The following is a 24169-nucleotide window of genomic DNA, read 5'->3' as shown; positions in this document are numbered from 1 at the left end:
TCTGCCCCACTTCTGCTGGGAGCCAAGGGGAGAGAGAAGGGACAGACACCGCTCACAGTACGGAGGACTGGGGAGAGAAGGGACATACAGAGTGAGAGAGAGATAGAGACTGAGCCAGGCAAGCAATCAACAGGCATGGAAATGAACATCACACATTTTTCTGTTCAGCTCTGTCTCTTACCTCTCTACCTCCTGTCCTCTATCTTTAATCCTTTATCTCATTTTCTCTCTATTTTTTCCATTTCTCTTCTATTAACTTTTTCTGCTCTTTCATTTCTGCTGGATCACTGACTATCCACCTAGTTAGTGTTGCTCAGTCTTTCACTGATGTGTGTGTGGTCAACAATACCCTCAAAGACTCCGATGTTACTGGCTTTGATGGCGAGATGGAGGGTAGAGAGAACACTGATAGCAGATCACTGATTTAACTGGCTTCTCGTGCCTCCATTTGTGCTGACGTGAAAAGAAAATGCTAAATAAAATAATGTCCCCCAGGCCATAGTTCAGATATTTTCCCATATCTAATTTAATACCATTATTATCTCTTTAGGGCATTTTAAAACTATAATTGCCTCATGCTTATGTCACTGTCATAGCTGCCCAAAAAAGAAAAGGATGTAACATTAAGGTCATAGAAAAATGTGATCATTAGTTATTTTTATTTTACTTTTCACACCTTATTCGATTTTTTTGGAACGATTTCTTTGATATTCAGTTGGCTATGATTATTTCATGGCCACATTGTTGGCTACATTGACCTGGCGTTCAGTCTTTAAAACAACAAAGGGAAAGAACCTGTCTGCTCTTAGAACTGACCCTTCATTTCAGAGCGAGAGAGAGAGAAAGGGAGAAATGAAGGAGATCGAGGGGGGTGGGGGGGCCCATGGGCCTCCAGGGTGCTCTCAAAGGTCGTGGGGGGTGGCGGTGGGGTGTGCAGAGGAGGTGCATCCGTCTCCTCTAACCTGTCTCCTTTTATTGAGGATCAATGACACACACACACACATACGCACTCCGTGATGGGTCATGGCAGCTGTGTGCTCAGGCAGGGGCTAGCAAAAGGCTCTGGATTTTTCAGAGAATCAACCTCAGAAAAAGGACAAGAACTGACCTTTAGATATACACTACCATTCAAAAGTTTGGGGTCATTTAGAAATGTCCTTGTTTTTGAAAGAAAAACACATTTTTTGTCCATTAAAATAACATAAAATTGATTAGAAATACAGTGTAGACATAGTTAATGTTGTAAATGACTATTGTAGCTGGAAACAGCAGATTTCTTTTATAGAATATCTATATAGGTGTATAGAGGCCCATTATCAGCAACCATCACTCCTGTGTTCCAATGGCACGTTGTGTTAGCCAGTCCAAGTTTATCATATTAAAAGTCTAATTGATCATTAGAAAACGCTTTTGCAATTATGTTAGCACAGCTGAAAACTGTTTTCCTGATTAAAGAAGCAATAAAACTGGTCTTCTTTAGACTAGTTGAGTATCTGGAGCGTCAGCATTTGTGGGTTCGATTACAGGCTCAAAAGAGCCAGAAACAAATCATTTTCTTCTGAAACTCGTCAGTGTATTCTTGTTCTGAGAAATGAAGGCTATTCCATGTGAGAAATTTCCAAGAAACTGAAGATCTGGTACTATGCTGTGTACTACTCCCTTCACAGAACAGCGCACATAATAGGCCTTTGCACGCCTATGTATATTCCATTAAAAAATCATCCGCTTCTTGTTACAATAGTAATTTACAATATTAACAATGTCTACACTGTATTTCTGATAAATTTTATGTTATTTTAATGGACAACATTTACATTACATTTACATTTAAGTCATTTAGCAGACGCTCTTATCCAGAGCGACTTACAAATTGGTGAATTCACCTTCTGACATCCAGTGGAACAGCCACTTTACAATAGTGCATCTAAATCATTTAAGGGGGGGTGAGAAGGATTACTTTATCCTATCCTAGGTATTCCTTGAAGAGGTGGGGTTTCAGGTGTCTCCGGAAGGTGGTGATTGACTCCGCTGTCCTGGCGTCGTGAGGGAGTTTGTTCCACCATTGGGGGGCCAGAGCAGCGAACAGTTTTGACTGGGCTGAGCGGGAACTGTACTTCCTCAGTGGTAGGGAGGCGAGCAGGCCAGAGGTGGATGAACGCAGTGCCCTTGTTTGGGTGTAGGGCCTGATCAGAGCCTGGAGGTACTGCGGTGCCGTTCCCCTCACAGCTCCGTAGGCAAGCACCATGGTCTTGTAGCGGATGCGAGCTTCAACTGGAAGCCAGTGGAGAGAGCGGAGGAGCGGGGTGACGTGAGAGAACTTGGGAAGGTTGAACACCAGACGGGCTGCGGTGTTCTGGATGAGTTGTAGGGGTTTAATGGCACAGGCAGGGAGCCCAGCCAACAGCGAGTTGCAGTAATCCAGACGGGAGATGACAAGTGCTTGGATTAGGACCTGCGCCGCTTCCTGTGTGAGGCAGGGTCGTACTCTGCGGATGTTGTAGAGCATGAACCTACAGGAACGGGCCACCGCCATGATGTTAGTTGAGAACGACAGGGTGTTGTCCAGGATCACGCCAAGGTTCTTAGCGCTCTGGGAGGAGGACACAATGGAGTTGTCAACCGTGATGGCGAGATCATGGAACGGGCAGTCCTTCCCCGGGAGGAAGAGCAGCTCCGTCTTGCCGAGGTTCAGCTTGAGGTGGTGATCCGTCATCCACACTGATATGTCTGCCAGACATGCAGAGATGCGATTCGCCACCTGGTCATCAGAAGGGGGAAAGGAGAAGATTAATTGTGTGTCGTCTGCATAGCAATGATAGGAGAGACCATGTGAGGTTATGACAGAGCCAAGTGACTTGGTGTATAGCGAGAATAGGAGAGGGCCTAGAACAGAGCCCTGGGGGACACCAGTGGTGAGAGCGCGTGGCGAGGAGACAGATTCTCGCCACGCCACCTGGTAGGAGCGACCTGTCAGGTAGGACGCAATCCAAGCGTGGGCCGCGCCAGAGATGCCCAACTCGGAGAGGGTGGAGAGGAGGATCTGATGGTTCACAGTATCGAAGGCAGCCGATAGGTCTAGAAGGATGAGAGCAGAGGAGAGAGAGTTAGCTTTAGCAGTGCGGAGCGCCTCCGTGATACAGAGAAGAGCAGTCTCAGTTGAATGACTAGTCTTGAAACCTGACTGATTTGGATCAAGAAGGTCATTCTGAGAGAGATAGCGGGAGAGCTGGCCAAGGACGGCACGTTCAAGAGTTTTGGAGAGAAAAGAAAGAAGGGATACTGGTCTGTAGTTGTTGACATCGGAGGGGTCGAGTGTAGGTTTTTTCAGAAGGGGTGCAACTCTCGCTCTCTTGAAGACGGAAGGGACGTAGCCAGCGGTCAGGGATGAGTTGATGAGCGAGGTGAGGTAAGGGAGAAGGTCTCCGGAAATGGTCTGGAGAAGAGAGGAGGGGATAGGGTCAAGCGGGCAGGTAGTTGGGCGGCCGGCCGTCACAAGAAGCGAGATTTCATCTGGAGAGAGAGGGGAGAAAGAGGTCAGAGCACAGGGTAGGGCAGTGTGAGCAGAACCAGCGGTGTCGTTTGACTTAGCAAACGAGGATCGGATGTCGTCGACCTTCTTTTCAAAATGGTTGACGAAGTCATCTGCAGAGAGGGAGGAGGGGGGAGGGGGAGGAGGATTCAGGAGGGAGGAGAAGGTGGCAAAGAGCTTCCTAGGGTTAGAGGCAGATGCTTGGAATTTAGAGTGGTAGAAAGTGGCTTTAGCAGCAGAGACAGAGGAGGAAAATGTAGAGAGGAGGGAGTGAAAGGATGCCAGGTCCGCAGGGGAGGCGAGTTTTCCTCCATTTCCGCTCGGCTGCCCGGAGCACTGTTCTGTGAGCTCGCAATGAGTCGTCGAGCCACGGAGCGGGAGGGGAGGACCGAGCCGGCCTGGAGGATAGGGGACATAGAGAGTCAAAGGATGCAGAAAGGGAAGAGAGGAGGGTTGAGGAGGCAGAATCAGGAGATAGGTTGGAGAAGGTATGAGCAGAGGGAAGAGATGATAGGATGGAAGAGGAGAGAGTAGCGGGGGAGAGAGAGCGAAGGTTGGGACGGCGCGATACCATCCGAGTAGGGGCAGTGTGGGAAGTGTTGGATGAGAGCGAGAGGGAAAAGGATACAAGGTAGTGGTCGGAGACTTGGAGGGGAGTTGCAATGAGGTTAGTGGAAGCATCTAGTAAAGATGAGGTCGAGCGTATTGCCTGCCTTGTGAGTAGGGGGGGAAGGTGAGAGGGTGAGGTCAAAAGAGGAGAGGAGTGGAAAGAAGGAGGCAGAGATGAATGAGTCAAAGGTAGACGTGGGGAGGTTAACAAACGTGGGGAGGTTAACAAAATGTGCTTTTCTTTCAACAACAAAATATGTCTAAGTGACCCCAATATGTCTAAGTGACCCCAAACTTTTGAACGGCAGTGTATGAAAGCTTGTCTTCCTTCACCGGTGCTTTAGGACTGTTGTTTTTACCTCATTAACTTTCTGAAAGAGACAAAGTCAGGGAGTTGAGGCCTCCGCCCTAGAAGCTGATACAATGCCTATTGGCTTGCAGATAGTGTGGTCACTAAATGCTGATGCTTGGCTATTTACATGGCTGGTTTGGATATTATGGGTGTTTGCAAATGAAATCATTTGATACCTCAGCAGCTCTGTCACCAGATATCTTTCTGTGTAATTCACGTCTGTGTGTGTGCGTCTGTGCGTCTGCTACTGTGGCATCTGCTGGATTCTGTGAAGAGAGAGGAAGCTACTCTTCAGAGAACCAGACAGTTATACGGAACCCAAACCGGCTGTGTGCGTGCGCCATCGTGCATAAATGTATTTTGCCCTCCCACACAAAATGCGATCATGACACGCAGGTTAAAATATCAAAACCTATTCTGAACCAATTATATTAATTTGGGGACAGGTCGAAAAGCATTAAACATTTATGGCAATTTAGCTAGCTAGCTTGCACTCGTTGGCGCGCATGAGCAGTGTGGGTGCAATAATTTAATAATATAGATTTCTATGTTTATTTTGCAACACTCGGGCACGCGACACGAGGGGTGTAGTCAGGGTATAAGTTCCCTGGAACAGGAGCCCAGCTGCTAAATGACTCTGAAGCACCATGGCCCTTTCCTGCTCCTAAGCTCTGGTCCAACACCCTCCTCTGAAATATCACACACACAAGTCAGCTGGGGAAGCATGTGTGCCATGACCTGCCCCACCCCTAAGTTCTATGTGATAGCAGAAAGGATGGAGTGAGAAAAGGAAGAAGGGAAGGAAAAGCTAACCACATGTGGGGATGGATGTGCTCTGGTTAACCAAGCCCTCTTCCCAGAAAACGCTTCTGCTTAAAAACTTGCTTGAAAACACTATGCCTGACTCTCTGCTGATTGGTCGCTGGGTGACTCATGGGGTCCGACTGGTTCCTCTGTGTTTGGGATTCAGTGTAGGACGAGGCAGTGACGCAGGACCAGGACTATGGGTGTCTGTCACGCACAAGACCTGCAGTGATCTGTGGACACACACAGTAGTATTTGGTTCATTCCTGGCTGGGTGTTGAGACCAGGCTGGGCTGTATAGTGTGTCTCTTCTGAGTGGGAGTTGTACTGGAGTACAGGCATAGCTTAGAGTAGAGCTGTTGACCCCTGGGTTCCTTCTTATCCCCTGTTAGAGCACACCCATACCCCATTAAACGCTCCTCCACGGTGGACTGGTTTTGGTTGGTGCTGCTTAATGAACAGGGCAGCACGGCTGGCCCTTAAATGTACATGAGAGCTAACATTAATAATCTGCATGTCAATCTCTCCTGGTTCAAAGTAGAGGAGAGATTGACTTCATCACCACTTGTATTTGTGAGAAGTATTGACATGTTGAATGCACCGAGCTGTCTGTTAAACTACTAGCACACAGCTTAGACACAAAATGCATACCCCACAAGGCATGCCACCAGAGGTCTCTTCACAGTCCCCAAGTCCAGAACAGACTATGGAAGGTGCACAGTACTAAATAGAGCCATGACGAGATGGAACTCTTTTCCACATCAAGTAATTCATGCAAGAAGTAAAATTAGATTTAAAAACAAGATAAAAATACACCTTATGGAACAACTGGAACTGTGAAGAGACACATGGGCACAGACACACGCATTCACACACACATGATAACATATACTCCATACACACACGTACACATGGATTGTGTGTTGTAGATATGTGGTAGTAGAGAAGTGGCCTGAGGGAACATACTTAATCTGTTGTGAAATGCTTTTAATTGTATATAACTGTCTTAATTTTGCATAATACAAAAATGTCTCAGAAGCCACAACCAATGTTATTTATGTTGGTTTCATCTCTCTCTCTCTCATCATCAGCACAGTGGCATGGAGGATTTAACTAGCTTGTTCTGGAATTCATTCTTTTTAATGATCATAATATTTAAAATTAAACAAGTACAATATTATTAAAACACTTTCCCCATGATTGTCACGGTTTTCTGTAGGTGAAAGAGAGTCGGACCAAAATGCGGCGTTTCTATTGCGATACATGTTTAATAAAACTGAAGAAACACGAATCAATACAAAAAACAATAAACGTAACGAAAACCGAAACAGCCTAATACTGGTGCAAACTAACACACGACAGACCTAAGGACAAAAGGACAATCACCCACAAAACCCAACACCAAACAGGCTACCTAAATATGGTTCCCAATCAGAGACAATGACTAACACCTGCCTCTGATTGAGAACCATATCAGGCCAAACACAGAAACAGACAAACTAGACACACAACATAGAATGCCCACTCAGATCACACCCTGACCAAACAAAACATATAAACATACAAAGCAAACTATGGTCAGGGTGTGACAATGATGATCATGTTAGGTTCATACAGATGTGCCTCCTTGTAAATGCTATTATCCTTTAGAGTATTAACTCATTCATTTTTCTGCTCTTAGTACAACCCAATTCATTTACAAAGAACAAAAGCAGATTTAAATGTATTTTCTCTTAAATTGTTTATTGTGTTATTCCCTCAGCAATGTCTTTGTCTTGTATTTTGATTGTTTGGTATGGGTCTATAATTTAATTTCATTGGAAAATGTTAGATTGATCCACAATCTGATTATGGTCTATGAAGGTTAATGGTTTCTTCAGAAAACTTGACATGCCGCAGTGCCATTATTGGTTGATCTTTGGAGTGAATGATGGCTGTGGATATGTTGTGCGTGCGTGTTCTCAGTGTGACCTTCTCCGGGGTTCGTGTCCTCAGTGTCTCTTTCTCCGGGGTTTGTGTCCTTAGTGTCTCTTTCTCCGGGGTTAGTGTCCTCATTGTCTCTTTCTCCGGGGTTCGTGTCCTCAGTGTGTCTTTCTCCGTGGTTTGTGTCCTCAGTGTCTCTTTCTCCGGGGTTTGTGTCCTCAGTGTCTCTTTCTCCGGGGTCCGTGTCCTCAGTGTGTCTTTCTCCGGGGTTTGTGTCCTCAGTGTCTCTTTCTCCGGGGTTTGTGTCCTCAGTGTCTCTTTCTCCGGGGTTAGTGTCCTCAGTGTCTCTTTCTCCGGGGTTAGTGTCCTCAGTGTCTCTTTCTCCGGGGTTTGTGTCCTCAGTGTCTCTTTCTCCGGGGTTAGTGTCCTCAGTGTCTCTTTCTCCGGGGTTTGTGTCCTCAGTGTCTCTTTCTCCGGGGTTTGTGTCCTCAGTGTCTCTTTCTCTGGGGTTCGTGTCCTCAGTGTCTCTTTCTCCGGGGTTTGTGTCCTCAGTGTCTCTTTCTCCGGGGTTTGTGTCCTCAGTGTCTCTTTCTCCGGGGTTAGTGTCCTCATTGTCTCTTTCTCCGGGGTTCGTGTCCTCAGTATGTCTTTCTCCGGGGTCCGTGTCCTCAGTGTCTCTTTCTCCGGGGTTTGTGTCCTCAGTGTCTCTTTCTCCGGGGTTTGTGTCCTCAGTGTCTCTTTCTCCGGGGTTTGTGTCCTCAGTGTCTCTTTCTCCGGGGTCCGTGTCCTCAGTGTGTCTTTCTCCGGGGTTCGTGTCCTCAGTGTCTCTTTCTCCGTGGTTTGTGTCCTCAGTGTCTCTTTCTCCGTGGTTTGTGTCCTCAGTGTCTCTTTCTCCGGGGTCCGTGTCCTCATTGTCTCTTTCTCCGGGGTCCGTGTCCTCAGTGTGTCTTTCTCTGGGGTTCGTGTCTTCGGTGTGTCTTTCTCCGGGGTTTGTGTCCTCAGTGTCTCTTTCTCCGGGGTTTGTGTCCACGGTGTGTCTTTCTCCGGGGTTTGTAACCTGGCAGCACTGTAAGAACTGCAAACATGCCACCTCAACATGCACACACACTCAATTAATTACAGCATGTGGTTAGTTTGCCTTGGTGACTGAATGCCAACATATCTATAGAGACACTCAAAACATACATTCTAACATGTCCTTGTGACACTGTTCTCTGCCCATATATTTCCCCCTTCATAACGCTCAATAGGCAGCTGTCCTGCTGCTCATTAGGAGTCAGAGGGAGAGCATGCAGTGGAGAGAGGCCTGTTGGGCTGGCCCTGTACATGGGTGATAAGCAGAGAGAAGAAAGGCAGGCTGCTTATCAGGTGTGTGTCCCTGCATGGCCCTGCTGTGTTTTCCTGGCGACCTGGAACAGTAGTCAAAGCAGAGTCCGTCAGAGGAATGGTGGGGTTCAAAGCCTAGTGTAACAGCAATGTTACGCTGTCTCCCTCTGTCTTCTCTGTCTCTCCATCTTTCTGTTTCTGTCTCTCACTCTCCCTTGCTCTGTTTCTCTCTTCTTCTGTCTCTGCCCCCCCCCCCTTTCTCTCTCTTGGTCTCTCTCTGTGGCGAGGAAGTTGGGTGCTGTGCTTTGTACTGTGCTGTGCTTAGTGTGTGTGTGATTAATAAGAAATCCTGCAATCACCATGGCCCACACCTCCCTCCCTCCCTCCCTCCCTCCCTCCCTCCCTCCCTCCCTCCCTCCCTCCCTCCCTCCCTCCCTCCCTCCCTCCCTCCCTCCCTCCCTCCCTCCCTCCCTCCCTCCCACTTCCAGGGATGAGAAATAAACAGGCAGAGGTTAAGCTGTGGCACACAATGAAACCATGCCAAAGGTACCTCATAAACCAAACAGTTGGCTTTTTATAGGGCTGAACTTTACATGTGAATAACAAGCTGTAATCTTTTATCCAACCACTGCTGAGCGGCTGCTTTGTTGTTAGTTTAGATGCATGATCATGGCGACTACCTATTTGTTATTCATTAAAGAGGATTTCGAAATGTATTGGCTACAAGTGACCTTATGGATTTTAACTGTAGTGTGTGACACTGTGTGTGTGTGTGCATGTGTGCATGGGCACACACATTTGCACATGTATAGTGTGTTGTTATCTCACACAACTCACTCAGCATCTGTAGTTTACCATCGCTGGACAGTCTGGGGACACTCAGGGAGTGGCACACCAGGCCAGCTGCTGGTTTATAGGCCTCGAAACCTTCTGCATCTGTCAAACAGCATCCTATACAAACCGTATAGGCTATAGGTGGTGTGTGGGGTGTGTGTGTGTGTGTGTGTGTGTGTGTGTGTGTGTGCGTGTGTGTGTGTGTGTGCGTGTGCGTGTGCGTGTGTTTGTGTAATGTGTAGTGTGTAGTGTGTGTGTCAGGGAGAGGCTCTAAATTCACTCCCTGACTGACTCTCTGATGCATTATTCTATAAATAAGCTGAGATGGGAGCTATAAAGTGGACAGGGTGGTCAATAGTGGTCTGGAGTGGTGTGTTACAGTGGGGGAGAGACAGGACCCACCACCTGCACTGAAGACAGTTCCCAGAAGCCAGACACACAAGGCCAGGCTGAATGACGTGGCTGGCTTGTTCACTCCGAACAGTCAATATGTTCCTCCAATGGTGCATTCATTTTTACCTCCAGTCCCCAGCCTTCCAGTGGCCCTCATAGTTTATTATGAGAGGCTGGCTGGCTGGCTCTGTGCTGCATATGACACAGCAGGGTCTCGCTGCCATGGGCCTAAATGGACCTCAATGGACCTTGATGGACAGTCAGGCAGGCAGGCAGAGAAGCGGGGGGTAGCAATGACACTGATGCTGACTGGAATGAGCAGCAGAGAGGTGTGTGTGTGGGGAGGGGGGGCACAGCTACGTCTCTCCTCTCCCGCCACTGAATGCCCCAATCAGAGGCAAGGGGAGATAATACTTAGAATAGAACTGAAGTCAAGTCATAACAAGTGATTTGCCCCCCATCCATGGCGGACAATTCCGGCAGATGCCTGACTGTCCCGGATCAGCAGTGCAAGACAGACTGCCCTGTGTCTAGCTTGTACATCCTGCTATCATTCAGGCAGTTGATGGGAAATGCAAAGTGCTGTACATTCTCTCATCGCTTCATGATTATGGACATAGAGTTACAGCTCTTTTTCAGCAGAACTTGGACTTGCCATTGGTTTCTAATACATTCACAGAGGGTTAGCTATCCCTATGACCAAGGAAGAGTCAACCAGAAGGCCTGTATGTGTATTCCTCCTCTCCCCTAGAGAAGAGTCAACCAGAAGGCCTGTATGTGTATTCCTCCTCTCCTCTAGAGAAGAGTCAACCAGAAGGCCTGTATGTGTATTCCTCCTCTACTCTAGAGAAGCGTCAACCAGCAGGCCTGTATGTGTATTCCTCCTCTACTCTAGAGAAGAGTCAACCAGCAGGCCTGTATGTGTATTCCTCCTCTCCTATAGAGAAGAGTCAACCAGCAGACCCATATGTGTATTCCTCCTCTCCCCTAGAGAAGAGTCAACCAGAAGGCCTGTATGTGTATTCCTCCTCTCCCCTAGAGAAGAGTCAACCAGCAGACCCCTATGTGTATTCCTCCTCTCCTATAGAGAAGAGTCAACCAGAAGGACTGTATGTGTATTCCTCCTCTCCCCTAGAGAAGAGTCAACCAGCAGACCCCTAAGTGTATTCCTCCTCTCCTATAGAGAAGAGTCAACCAGAAGGACTGTATGTGTATTCCTCCTCTCCCCTAGAGAAGAGTCAACCAGAAGGCCTGTATGTGTATTCCTCCTCTCCTATAGAGAAGAGTCAACCAGCAGACCCCTATGTGTATTCCTCCTCTACTCTAGAGAAGAGTCAACCAGAAGGCCTCTATGTGTATTCCTCCTCTCATCTAGAGAGTCAACCAGAAGGCCTGTATGTGTATTCCTCCTCTCCTCTAGAGAAGAGTCAACCAGCAGACCCCTATGTGTATTCCTCCTCTACTCTAGAGAGGAGTCAACCAGCAGACCCCTATGTGTATTCCTCCTCTACTCTAGAGAAGAGTCAACCAGAAAGCCTGTATGTGTATTCATCCTCTCCTATAGAGAAGAGCAACCAGAAGGCCTGTATGTGTATTCCTCCTCTCCTCTAGAGAAGGGTCAACCAGCAGACCCATATGTGTATTCCTCCTCTCCCCTAGAGAAGAGTCAACCAGCAGGCCTGTATGTGTATTCCTCCTCTCCTATAGAGAAGAGTCAACCAGCAGACCCATATATGTATTCCTCCTCTCCTATAGAGAAGTGTCAACCAGAAGGCCTGTATGTGTATTCCTCCTCTCCTCTAGAGAAGAGTCAACCAGCAGACCCATATGTGTATTCCTCCTCTCCCCTAGAGAAGAGTCAACCAGCAGGCCTGTATGTGTATTCCTCCTCTCCTATAGAGAAGAGTCAACCAGCAGACCCATATGTGTATTCCTCCTCTCCTATAGAGAAGAGTCAACCAGAAGGCCTGAATGTGTATTCCTCCTCTACTCTAGAGAAGAGTCAACCAGAAGGCCTGAATGTGTATTCCTCCTCTACTCTAGAGAAGAGTCAACCAGAAGGCCTGTATGTGTATTCCTCCTCTCCTATAGAGAAGAGTCAATCAGAAGGACTGTATGTGTATTCCTCCTCTACTCTAGAGAAGAGTCAACCAGCAGACCCATATGTGTATTCCTCCTCTCCCCTAGAGAAGAGTCAGCAGCAGACCCATATGTGTATTCCTCCTCTCCTATAGAGAAGAGTCAACCAGAAGGACTGTATATGTATTCCTCCTCTCCTATAGAGAAGAGTCAACCAGCAGACCCATATGTGTATTCCTCCTCTCCTATAGAGAAGAGTCAACCAGAAGGCCTGTATGTGTATTCCTCCTCTCCTCTAGAGAAGAGTCAACCAGCAGACCCATATGTGTATTCCTCCTCTCCCCTAGAGAAGAGTCAACCAGCAGGCCTGTATGTGTATTCCTCCTCTCCTATAGAGAAGAGTCAACCAGCAGACCCATATGTGTATTCCTCCTCTCCTATAGAGAAGAGTCAACCAGAAGGCCTGTATGTGTATTCCTCCTCTCCCCTAGAGAAGAGTCAACCAGAAGGCCTGTATGTGTATTCCTCCTCTCATCTAGAGAGTCAACCAGAAGGCCTGTATGTGTATTCCTCCTCTCCCCTAGAGAAGAGTCAACCAGCAGACCCCTATGTGTATTCCTCCTCTCCTATAGAGAAGAGTCAACCAGAAGGACTGTATGTGTATTCCTCCTCTACTCTAGAGAAGAGTCAACCAGCAGACCCATATGTGTATTCCTCCTCTCCCCTAGAGAAGAGTCAACCAGAAGGTCTGTATGTGTATTCCTCCTCTCCTATAGAGAAGAGTCAACCAGAAGGCCTGTATGTGTGTTCCTCCTCTCATCTAGAGAAGAGCAACCAGAAGGCCTGTATGTGTATTCCTCCTCTCCTCTAGAGAAGTGTCAACCAGCAGGCCTGTATGTGTATTCCTCCTCTCCACTAGAGAAGTGTCAACCAGCAGGCCTGTATGTGTATTCCTCCTCTCCTCTAGAGAAGTGTCAACCAGCAGGCCTGTATGTGTATTCCTCCTCTCCTCTAGATAAGAGTCAACCAGCAGGCCTGTATGTGTATTCCTCCTCTCCTCTAGATAAGAGTCAACCAGAAGGCCTGTATGTGTATTCCTCCTCTCCTCTAGATAAGAGTCAACCAGAAGGCCTGTATGTTTATTCCACCTCTCATATATTGTACGTTAATGGTATTGTTAGTGTAATGGTCCTGTGTGTAGCTGGTGTAGAGAGTCAGCCGCAGGACAGCAGATATGAGTAATCAACGTACTTTACTCAAAAAAATACAAAGTAACATAGCGAGTCCACAAAAACGGACTGATGTACAAAGAACAATCACTCACTGTAACGGCAGATTTCCTCTTCGTCTGAAGAGGAGTAAGGATCGTACCAAGATGCAGCGTGGTAAGTGTCCATAATATTTTTAATAAAGACAGATGAACATTCAAACATAAACAATAAACGATAACGTGAAATCTACAAAAACCGAAACAGTACCGTGTGGTGACGAACACTCACACGGAAACAAACACCCACAAACCAACAGTGAAACCCAGGCTACCTAAGTATGATTCTCAATCAGAGACAATTAACGACACCTGCCTCTGATTGAGAACCATGCTAGGCCGAAACAGAAACAAAATATAGAAAAACAAACATAGACTGCCCACCCCAACTCACACCCTGACCATACTAAATAAAGACAAAACAAAGGAAATAAAGGTCAGAACATGACAGTACCTCCCCCCCCTTCCAAAGGTACGGACTCCGGCCGCAAAACCTGAACCTATAGGGGAGGGTCTGGGTGGGCGTTTGTCCAACCACAGTTTTTGTCCGCCTCCTCAACCGCCCCCGTGGCCTCTTATGAGCGGCAACCCTTATGAGCGGCGACCCGGAGTGAAGGGCAATTCTGGCATCGCCTGGCGGACTGACGGCTCTGGCATCGCCTGGCTGACTAACGGCTCTGGAGGCTCCTGGCTGGCTGACGGCTCTCGCGGCCCCTGGCTGGCTGGCGGCTCCTGGCTGGAGGCTCCTGGCTGGCTGGCGGCTCCTGGCTGTTTGGCGGCTCCTGGCTGGCTGGCGGCTCTGGCGGCTCCTGGCTGGCTGGCGGCTCAGGCCGCTGATGGGAGACTCAGGACAGATGGGATACTCTGGCAGCTCAGGACAGACTGGTGGCTCTGGCGGCTCAGGACAGACGGGAGACTCTGGCTGCTCAGGACAGATGAGAGACTCTGGCGGCTCAGGACAGACGGGAGACTCTGGCGGCTCAGGACAGACGGGAGACTCTGGCAGCGCTGGAGAGGAGGAAGGCTCTAGCAGCGCTGGAGGGGCGGGAACACCTGTAGGCAGAAGACAGAGAGACAGCCTGGTGTCGGGGGGCTGCCACTGGAGGGCTGGTGCGTGGAGGTGGCACTGGATAGACTGGACCGTGCAGGCGCACTGGAGCTCTTGAGCACCGAGCCTGCCCAACCTTACCTGGTTGAATGCTCCCGGTAGCCAGGCAAGTGCGGCGAGGTGGAATAGCCTGCACTGTGATGTGCTGGCGAATCAGGGACACCATGCGTAAGGCTGATGCCATGTACGCCGGCCCGAGGAGACACACTGGAGAACAGATGCGTAAAGCCTGCTTCATGGCACCTGGCTCGATGCCCACTCTAGCCCGGCCGATACGAGGAGCTGGAATGTACCACACCGGGCTATGCACACGCACTGGGTAGACTGTGCGCTCCACCACACAACATTGTGCCTGCCCGTCCCTCAATCTCTCCGGTAAGCACAGGAAGTTGGCGCAGGTCTCCTACATGCCTTCGCCTCACTCCCTGTGTGCCTCCCCCCCAATACATTTTTGGGGCTGCCTCTCGGCCTTCCAGCCGCACTGCCGTGCTAGCTCCTCATAATGCCGCCTCTCTGCGTTTGCTGCCTCCAGCTCTGCTTTGGAGCGGCAATATTCCCCTGGCTGTTCCCAAGGTCCTTTACCGTCCAGAATCTCCTCCCAAGTCCAGTTCTCCAGGTATCACTGCATCTCCTGCTACTGCTGCTGCCTGTTACCACGCTGCTTGGTTCTTTGTTGCTGGGTGTTTCTGTAATGGCAGATTTCCTCTTCGTCTGAAGAGGAGTAAGGATCGGACCAAGATGCAGCGTGGTAAGTGTTCATAATGTTTTTAATAAAGACAGATGAACACTCGAACAAAAACAATAAACGATAACGTGAAATCTACAAAAACCGAAACAGTACCGTGTGGCGACAAACATTCACACGGAAACAAACACCTACAAACCAACAGTGAAACCCAGGCTACCTAGGTATGATTCTCAATCAGAGACAATTAACGACACCTGCCTCTGATTGAGAACGATACTAGGCCTGAACAGAAACCAAACATAGAAAAACAAACATACACTGCCCACCCCAACTCACGCCCTGACCATACTAAATAAAGTCAAAACAAAGGAAATAAAGGTCAGAACGTGACACTCACAAACAAAACATGTGGAACAGACGATTCAATAATAAACAAGTAATTGGTTGGTTGAAGCCAGGTGTGAAAGACAAAGACAGAACAAATGGAAAATGAAAAGTGGATCGGCGGTGGCTAGAAGTCCGGTGACATCGACCGCCATACACCGCACGAACAAGGAGAGGGACTGACTTCGGCAGAAGTCGTGACATTATATCTCCCTCACTAACTTTAAGTATCAGCTGTCAGAGCAGCTTACCGATCACTGCACCTGTACACAGCCCATCTGTAAATAGCCCACCCAACTACCTCATCCCTATATTGTTATTTATTTTTGCTCTTTTGCACCCCAGTATCTCTACTTGCACATCATCATCATCTGCACATTTATCACTCCAGTGTTTAATTGCTAAATTGTAATTATTTCGCCACAATGGCCTATTTATTGCCTTAACTCCCTAATCTTACTACATTTGCACACACTGTATATAGATCTTTATATTGTGTTATTGACTGTATGTTTGATTATCCCATGTGCAACTCTGTGTTGTTGTTTTTGTCGCACTGCTTTGCTTTATCTTGGCCAGGTCGCAGTTGTAAATGAGAACTTGTTCTCAACTGGGCTACCTGGTTAAATAAAGGTGAAATATATATATATATTTTAAAATATTGATCTGGTACTAGTTGTCATGCACACCACAATACAGGTGTTAATTAAAACAGGCAAGCACACAGGACCTAGTCAGTCAGTAACCAGACCATCCCTCCCACCCAGCCACCCTCTCACCCAGCCACCCTCTCACCCGTGGCCTCCCGCGCAGAATAGCCTTGATCTGCCTAAAAAGCAGATTAACTAGACTTTGACAGAGGACATAATACCCCCTATAGACATTTACCATTTCCAGTTCAGCATGCTGCTTCTAAACAGTGAGAAAATCCCTGTGGTTCTCTGCTAAATTGCAGAACACACCATGCTCTTTAAGGTATATTAAATGGAGGACCAGGCTACTTAAGGCATTCTAACATTATAAACGTGAAAACAATGGGCCCTTTACAGTTTTGCATGTGGCACTAAGTTCAGAAATAAAAATAAACTTCATAAGTGGAATTAAGAAGTTGTGTAGACTACAATGTTAGTTTAAATATAAAGGTGAACAGTAAACCACAGAGAAAGGGAGATGGTTGTTAAGATTTCAGGGTTCAGATCACAGACAGTTTTGAACTTAAGCGGTTATTCAATAATGATTCATTAGTTCTGATATTCCAATGAAGTACAATTGTGCGTAATGTTACCTAAGCATGTTGTTCAGAGATAACATTCCAGCCATTTGACCCCAACTGTGTGTTCATTGAATTACATTTCTGTGTTCGCCACAGGCACAGGCAAGTCAGTTGTATGAACTGTGTTCCCAGCTCCCATAGTTTCCCTAGTGAGTCATGGATACATTAAAGGCCATGGCTACGGTTAGAGTTTTCGCCCATATAAAAATACAAAGAAATATTTTTTATTTAATCAGGGAGTCATTTTGCAACATTTGGTTAAAAATCAGGCCTTGTTCTTTTTGCCCATACCGTGCAGCCCTACATGGCAGTGTGGAAATGATCTCAGATTAATGGCAATGCAGGACATTTGTTTTGGTTGAAGTTGAATTGAATAGTATAAAACAATCAGAATGGAGAAAGACTCATTGAAATCACTTAGCATGTATGTGTTGCCACCCTAGGATCACCTAATGTCTAAAAACCTGTTTATCATTATGGGGTATTGTGTGTGTAGATTGATGTGGGAAAACAACTATTTAATACATTTTATAACAAGGCTGTAACGAAAAAGTCAAGGGATCTGAATACTTTCTGAATGCATGTGTCAGGTGAATAGAGCAAGGGTTGAGGGAATAGGGAATGTTTTTCCTAAACAAATGAGTGATTTCGGTAATAGAACTTATCAGTCAGAAATGGCTGTAATTATGTTGCAGTTTCAGCAACATGGACAGAGCGATAAACACTGTTTTGTGGTGGTCACTGCAGCAGGCAGGAGAGAGACAACCGGTGCTAGTCACACAGTCACTGTTCTTTTTATTTAACACAGCAAGTCTGAGCCCGGCAAAATCAAATCAATTGCTGTCGGACTCCCTCTAGTCATTTCTGTGTCTTAATTATTTCATCAAACAGTGTGCTTAAAGGGCCTCCTGGGTGGCGCAGTGGTCTAAGGCACCAAATCGCAGCACTAGCCAGGGGCCGCCAGAGCCGTCAAGCCCAGGCTCTGTCACAGCCAGCCGGGAGGTCCATGGGGTGATGCAAAATTGACCAATCGATTGGTCAAAAACAGATGACTCTTGGTCAACCAAAATTATTTTTAGTTCGGGACGGCCCTCGTTTGGACACTGACAGCAGAACAGTAACCAACAGGAGTCAATGACCAATAGCTAAAGTCAGATTGAGGAAGATTTTTGATGGCGATGGCGCCGCTTTGGAAAGGGACAGCTTGAGCCTAGTGCCGTAAACCAAAAGCTGCTTGGCCGATGCTGTTATTGTTGGTCATCCATAATCATGGAAATGTAATCCTGGAATTTGACATCACGATCAGAGCAGTAGGCCATTGCTCCTACTGTAGTATCTGATTATCCTCCCATAGTTTTACAGTCAGTCTCACACAGCAGCAGCACCGCTGACGGTGACTAGTGACTATGCCAATGCCAACGTGGCCAAATTATTTTTAGCGTGAAAGTCTCCACCGAAGGAATTGGTGGGTAATCCGAGCAGTGACATCTGGCCCTGGTGGCTTAAGTGATTAGCATAGTGCCTTGCTCCTAATAATCCAGCGCACGGTCTTCATTACTCCCTCATCCACATGTTTTTGCCAGCCCAGGGCGTAGAGGGGGCCAAGGAGGGGCGTGTAGTGGTGTAGGGTAAACCTTACGCAAGAGGAGTAGTGTGGTAAAGCAAAGGTCCCTCGAAATATGCTTTACAAACAAACCTACAGCCTACAGGCATCGGATTCGCGGTGCAGCATTAAGGTTAAGACCAGATGACCATTATGATGACCAGTGTTCCTAGCTATACTACCAAACATCTGGTAGGAGGAAAGGGAGGAGAGAGGAAAGGAGATGGAGGAGGGGGGTGAAGAGGAGGAGTAGAGAAGGAGAGAGTGGAAGAGGTGGAGGAGAAGGATGAGATGGAGGAGGGGGAGGAGGAAGAGGGAGAGAGAGAGAAAGAGAGGAGGAGATGGCCAGATCATCATTCAGAACTCAGAAGGCTAATAATGACAGAGTGACTAAGTATGTCTCCTCCCTCTGCCCCCTATTCCCAACACACCCCTGAATCATCATGGTTTTAGCTAAGTGGAGGCTTCTTAGGGCAGGATGGCTCATAATAATGGCTGGAAATAGAATGTAAATAGAATGGCATCAAACATGGAAACCATGTGTTTGATGTATTTGATACCATTCCACCTATTCCTCTCCAGTCACTACCACAAGCCTGTCCTCCCCAATTAAGATGCCACCAACCTCCTGTGTTTTAGCCATGTAGGCTAGGGCATGTATAATATGCTGACTGTGTACATGCACGGGTGTGTGTTAGGATTTTGAGTGTGTGGGTTTGTGGATTTAGTCTGGATTTAAAAATGTGATATGTATGTGAGTGAAGATGTACACAGGTGGTAGATCATAAATTTGTTAGTACACTAATTTGGGGTACATTGGAGACTGTTATATATCAGTACCGAGGCCTGCAAGTAAGCTGGCTTGTGCTGTAACAATCATTTCAGTGCTACAAACAGGCCTGTTTGAGAGGGGTATTTTTGGGCCGTTGTTTGCTTGGAGAAGCTCATTCTGAGGCAGGCAGTTCCCATGAGCTCAGTGCCTTACAGTTTTCCACTTTTGCTTGTTGTCTTCAGGATCTGAGGTTGAGACGAAGTTCAAATGCTCCTCTGTTGTTTCGAAAATAGAAGAGTCTTTTTTTCTCTTTCTCTCTCTCTCCTTCAAGCTGATTGTGTACCAACAAATGCAGGGTCTGGGTTGTCATTTTGCTTTTTGCTGAGGAAATTGCTATCATTCCTTGAGAGTCACGCAACTTTCGAAGGGCTCATTTTGGTACACATTTCTGCATTCTCTGAGTTCCCTATGAAGAGTATTATTAGAGCTCTACATTCGTCCAGATGGGAACTGAAGAGAAAAGGGAATTCCTCTGCATACATCAACGGTCTAGATAGTCACCATACAAACACAAAGTTCCTGTTTGAACATCATATACTGTATATCATATTGTCAAGCACGTTACAGTACTGTATAGTTTTAAAACATATACAGACATCTCTTTTTCTCTTGCCATGAGTAGCATACATAATACGTAATTCTGAAAAGTTGCCTTAAAGAGTTAAATAACCAATGTGATTTTTAGTTTTTAGTTTGTGTTGGTTTAGTGAGACATTGCTACGTCAACATGGGCCTCGTCGGCCCTGACATAAGCGCTCTTTATTTAAAGAAGCCACTTGTGTTTCAAGCACTGTCTCAAATTCCTACCGCTCACTTTCTGTCTCTCTCCCACACCCTTCTCCCTTCCTCTCCTCTCTTCCAGGTATGGCCTCGCAAGTGCAAGTCTTGTCCCCTCACACTCTCCAGTCAAGTGCCTTCTTTAGCGTGAAGAAGCTGAAGGTGGAGCAGAGTTCATACTGGGATATGACAGGGTACGGCACGCACAGCAAAGTCGTCTACAACCAGAACCACAAGCAGCAATTGTCCCAAGCCACCTCTCTGGGAATCAATTCCTCTCTGCCCTACGAGCAGCCTGCGCTCATCTTCCCGGCGAGTGCGGGGAAAATTGTGGTTGCCTCGGCCAGCAGTACCTCAGGCACTGCAGGGCCTCTGGGGCCTCTGTTGAGCTTGGGCGGTAGCGGTAGCGGTAGCGGCGGTGGAGGCAGTAGCAGTAGCGGAGGAGGAAGCGGTGGAGCAGTCCACAACCTGACCCGTCGCAGCACCGTCAGCCTGCTGGACACCTACCAGCGATGCGGGCTTAAGCGCAAGAGTGAGGAGCTCGACAACAGCAACAGCAGCGTGACGATCATCGAGGAGCACGGCGGCAGCACAACGATGATCCAGAACGCAGCCAGCGGGGCCACAGTGGCCATTGCCATGGCAACGACCACATCGACAGCCACCTCCAAGAACAGTGGTTCCAACAATGAAGGGGACTACCAGTTGGTGCAGCACGAGGTGGTCTGCTCCATGACCAACACCTATGAGGTGCTAGAGTTCTTGGGCAGAGGCACCTTTGGCCAAGTGGTCAAGTGCTGGAAGAGGGGCACCAACGAGATTGTGGCCATCAAGATCCTGAAGAACCACCCATCGTACGCGCGCCAGGGCCAGATCGAGGTGAGCATCCTGGCCCGGTTGAGCACAGAGAGTGCAGACGACTTCAACTTTGTGCGTGCCTACGAGTGCTTCCAGCACAAGAACCACACATGCCTGGTGTTCGAGATGCTGGAGCAGAACCTGTACGACTTCCTCAAGCAGAACAAGTTCAGTCCGCTGCCGTTGAAGTACATTAGGCCAGTCTTACAGCAGGTGGCCACAGCCTTGATGAAGCTCAAGAGCCTGGGCCTGATCCACGCTGACCTGAAGCCAGAGAACATCATGTTGGTGGACCCCTCCAGGCAGCCCTACCGAGTCAAGGTCATTGACTTTGGCTCGGCCAGCCACGTGTCCAAAGCTGTGTGCTCCACCTACCTGCAGTCCAGATACTACAGGTAAGAGCAGTTTCTTTCACCTTGAATTAACCAGGAAATCTCGTTATGATAAGAAGACCTATTTCCCAAGAGAGACCTGGCAAGTTTAATAATAAATAGGGTTTGAATATGTTTACAGACGGGACAGATTTGTCAAGGGGAGATAGATGTTTCTTTACAAATGCGGTCTCCTCCTTGATTGTTTCAATATCACAGTGCTTTGTGCATCGTGTGTGATTTACCGGTTGGTTTATTGGAATGTTTTCCTAGTTGGCCTCAGTGTTTGGACCAAGGCTCTTGCTCTGGGCTCTGTTTTTCTGATCTGTGCCAGTCTTATGAGCTGTAGTTGGTTAGGGTCTCTCCTTCTCAATTTCAATTTAAGGGCTTTATTGGTATGGGAAACATATGTTTACATTGCCAAAGCAAGTGAAATAAATAATAATCAAAAGTGAAATAAACAATAGATAATGTACAGTTACACTCACAAAAGTTCCAAAAGAATTAAGACATTTCAAATGTCATATTATGGTTTAATGATGTGCAAATAGTTAAAGAACAAGGGAAAATAAATCAACATAAATATGGGTTGTATTTACAATGGTGTTTGTTCGTCACTGGTTGCCCTTTTCTTGTGGCAACAGGTCACAAATCTTTCTGCTGTGATTGGACAATGTGGTATTTCACCCAATAGGGAATTTATCAAAATTGGATTTGTTTTCAAATTCTTTGTGGTTCTGTGTAATCTGAGGGAAATACAGTGCCTTACAAAAGTATTCACCCCTTGGCATTTTTCCTATTTTGTTGCATTACATTTTTTTTCACCCCAATTTTTCACCTTCCAGCAGGACAATGACCCTAAGCATACTGCTAAAGCAACACTCGAGTGGTTTAAGGGGAAACATTTAAATGTCTTGGAATAGCCTAGTCAAAGCCCAGACCTCAATCCAATTGAGAATCTGTGGTGTGACTTAAAGATTGCTGTACACCAGCAGAAACCATCCAACTTGAAGGAGCGGGAGCAGTTTTGCCTTGAAGAATGGGCAAAAGTCCCAGTGGCTAGATGTGCCAAGCTTAAACGTTTTATAAGTATTCTGTTTTTTTGTCTTGTTTGTTTCACAATAAAACATATTTTGCATCTTTAAAGTGGTAGGCATGTTGTGTAAATCAAATGATAAAAACACCCCCCAAAATCAATTTTAATTCCAGGTTGTAAGGCAACAAAATAGGAAAAATGCCAAGGGGGGTGAATAGTTTCGCAAGCCACTATATGTGTCTCTAATATGGTCATACATTTGGCAGCAGGTTAGGAAGTGCAGCTCGTTTTCCACCTAATTTTGTGGACAGTGTGCACATTGCCTGTCTTCTTTTGAGAGCCAGGTCTTCTGCGTTCTTTCTCAATAGCAAGGCTATGCTCACTAGAGGTCGACTGATTATGATATTTCAACGCCGATACCAATACCGATTATTGGAGGACAAAAAAAGGCTGATACCGATTCAATCGGTCGATTTTTATTTATTTATTTGTAATAACGACAATTACAACAATACTGAATGAACACATATTTTAACTTAATATAATACATCAATAAAATCAATTTAGCCTTAAATAAATAATTAAACATGTTCAATTTGGTTTAAATAATGCAAAAACACAGTGTTGGAGAAGAAAGTAAAAGTGCAATATGTGCCATATTTAAGTTCCTTGCTCAGAACATGAGAACATATGAAAGCTGGTGGTTCCTTTTAACATGAGTCTTCAATATTCCCAGATAAGAAGTTTTAGGTTGTAGTTATTATCAGAATTGTAGGACTATTTCCCTCTATACCATTTGTATTTCATATACCTTTGACTATTGGATGTTCTTATAGGCACTTTAGTATTGCCAGTGTAACAGTATAGCTTCCGTCCCTCTCCTCGCTCCTCCCTGGGCTCGAACCAGGAACACAACGACAACAGCCACCCACGAAGCAGCGTTACCCATGCAGAGCAAGGCGAACAACCACTCCAAGTCTCAGAGCGAGTGACGTTTGAAACGCTATTAGCGCGCACCACCCGCTAACTAACTAGCAATTTCACATTGGTTACACCAGCCTAATCTCGGGAGTTGATAGGTTTGAAGTCATAAACAGCGCAATGCTTGACGCACAACGAAGAGCTGCTGGCAAAACACACAAAAGTGCTGTTTGAATGAATGCTTACGAGCCTGCTGCTGCCTACCACCGCTCAGTCAGACTGCTCTATCAAATCATAGACTTAATTATAACATAATAACACACACAAATACGAGCCTTAGGTCATTAATATGGTTGAATCCGGAAACTATCATTTCGAAAAAAACAAGACGTTTATTCTTTCAGTGAAATACGGAACCGTTCCGTATTTTGTCTTAGGGGTGGCATCCATTAGTCTAAATATTGCTGTTACATTGCGCAACCTTCAATGTTATGTCATAATTATGTAAAATTCTGGCAAATTAGGTGGCCCAAAATGTTGCATATACACTGACTCTGCGTGCAATGAACGCAAGAGAAGTGACACAATTTCACCTGGTTAATATTGCCTGCTAACCTGGATTTCTTTTAGCTAAATATGCAGGTTTAAAAATATATATTTCTATGTATAGATTTTAAGAAAGGCATTGATATTCCTGGTTAGGTACACATTGGAGCAACGGTATGCACTGCATCGATTATATGCAACGCACTACACGCTGGATAAACTAGTAATATCATCAACCATGTGTAGTTAACTAGTGATTATGATTGATTGATTGATTGTTTTTTATAAGATAAGTTTATTGCTAGCTAGCAACTTACCTTGGCTTCTTACTGCATTCGCGTAACAGGCAGGCTCCTCGTGGAATGCAATGAGAGGCAGGTGGTTAGAGCGTTGGACTAGTTAGCTGTAAGGTTGCAAGATTGAATCCCCCGAGCTGACAAGGTGAAAATCTGTTGTTCTGCCCCTGAACGAGGCAGTTAATCCACCATTCCTAGGCCATCATTGAAAATAAGAATGTGTTCTTAACTGACTTGCCTAGTTAAATAAAGGATAAATAAAGGTGTAAAAAAAATAATACCGATTTCCGATTGTTATGAAAACTTGAAATCGGCCCCAATTTAATCGGCCATTCCCGATTAATCGGTCGACCTCTAATG

General features: G+C 46.4%; 1 protein-coding gene across 8 annotated transcripts in view; it reads left to right on the top strand.

Annotated features, from left to right (window-relative positions):
* Positions 1 to 24169, top strand: part of LOC135509163 (homeodomain-interacting protein kinase 2-like) — a 139881-nt gene that overhangs the window by 7382 nt on the left and 108330 nt on the right. For all 8 annotated transcript variants that reach the window (XM_064929590.1, XM_064929584.1, XM_064929588.1 and 5 more), the window contains exon 2: positions 19867 to 21034. In XM_064929590.1, coding sequence (XP_064785662.1) covers positions 19867 to 21034 — 1168 coding nt within the window. The remainder of the gene's footprint in view (positions 1 to 19866; positions 21035 to 24169) is intronic.

Source organism: Oncorhynchus masou, chromosome 22 (genome assembly GCF_036934945.1).
Source record: "Oncorhynchus masou masou isolate Uvic2021 chromosome 22, UVic_Omas_1.1, whole genome shotgun sequence".
In the NCBI taxonomy this organism is placed as follows: domain Eukaryota; kingdom Metazoa; phylum Chordata; class Actinopteri; order Salmoniformes; family Salmonidae; genus Oncorhynchus; species Oncorhynchus masou.
This window is presented reverse-complemented; position numbering and strand designations above follow the sequence as displayed.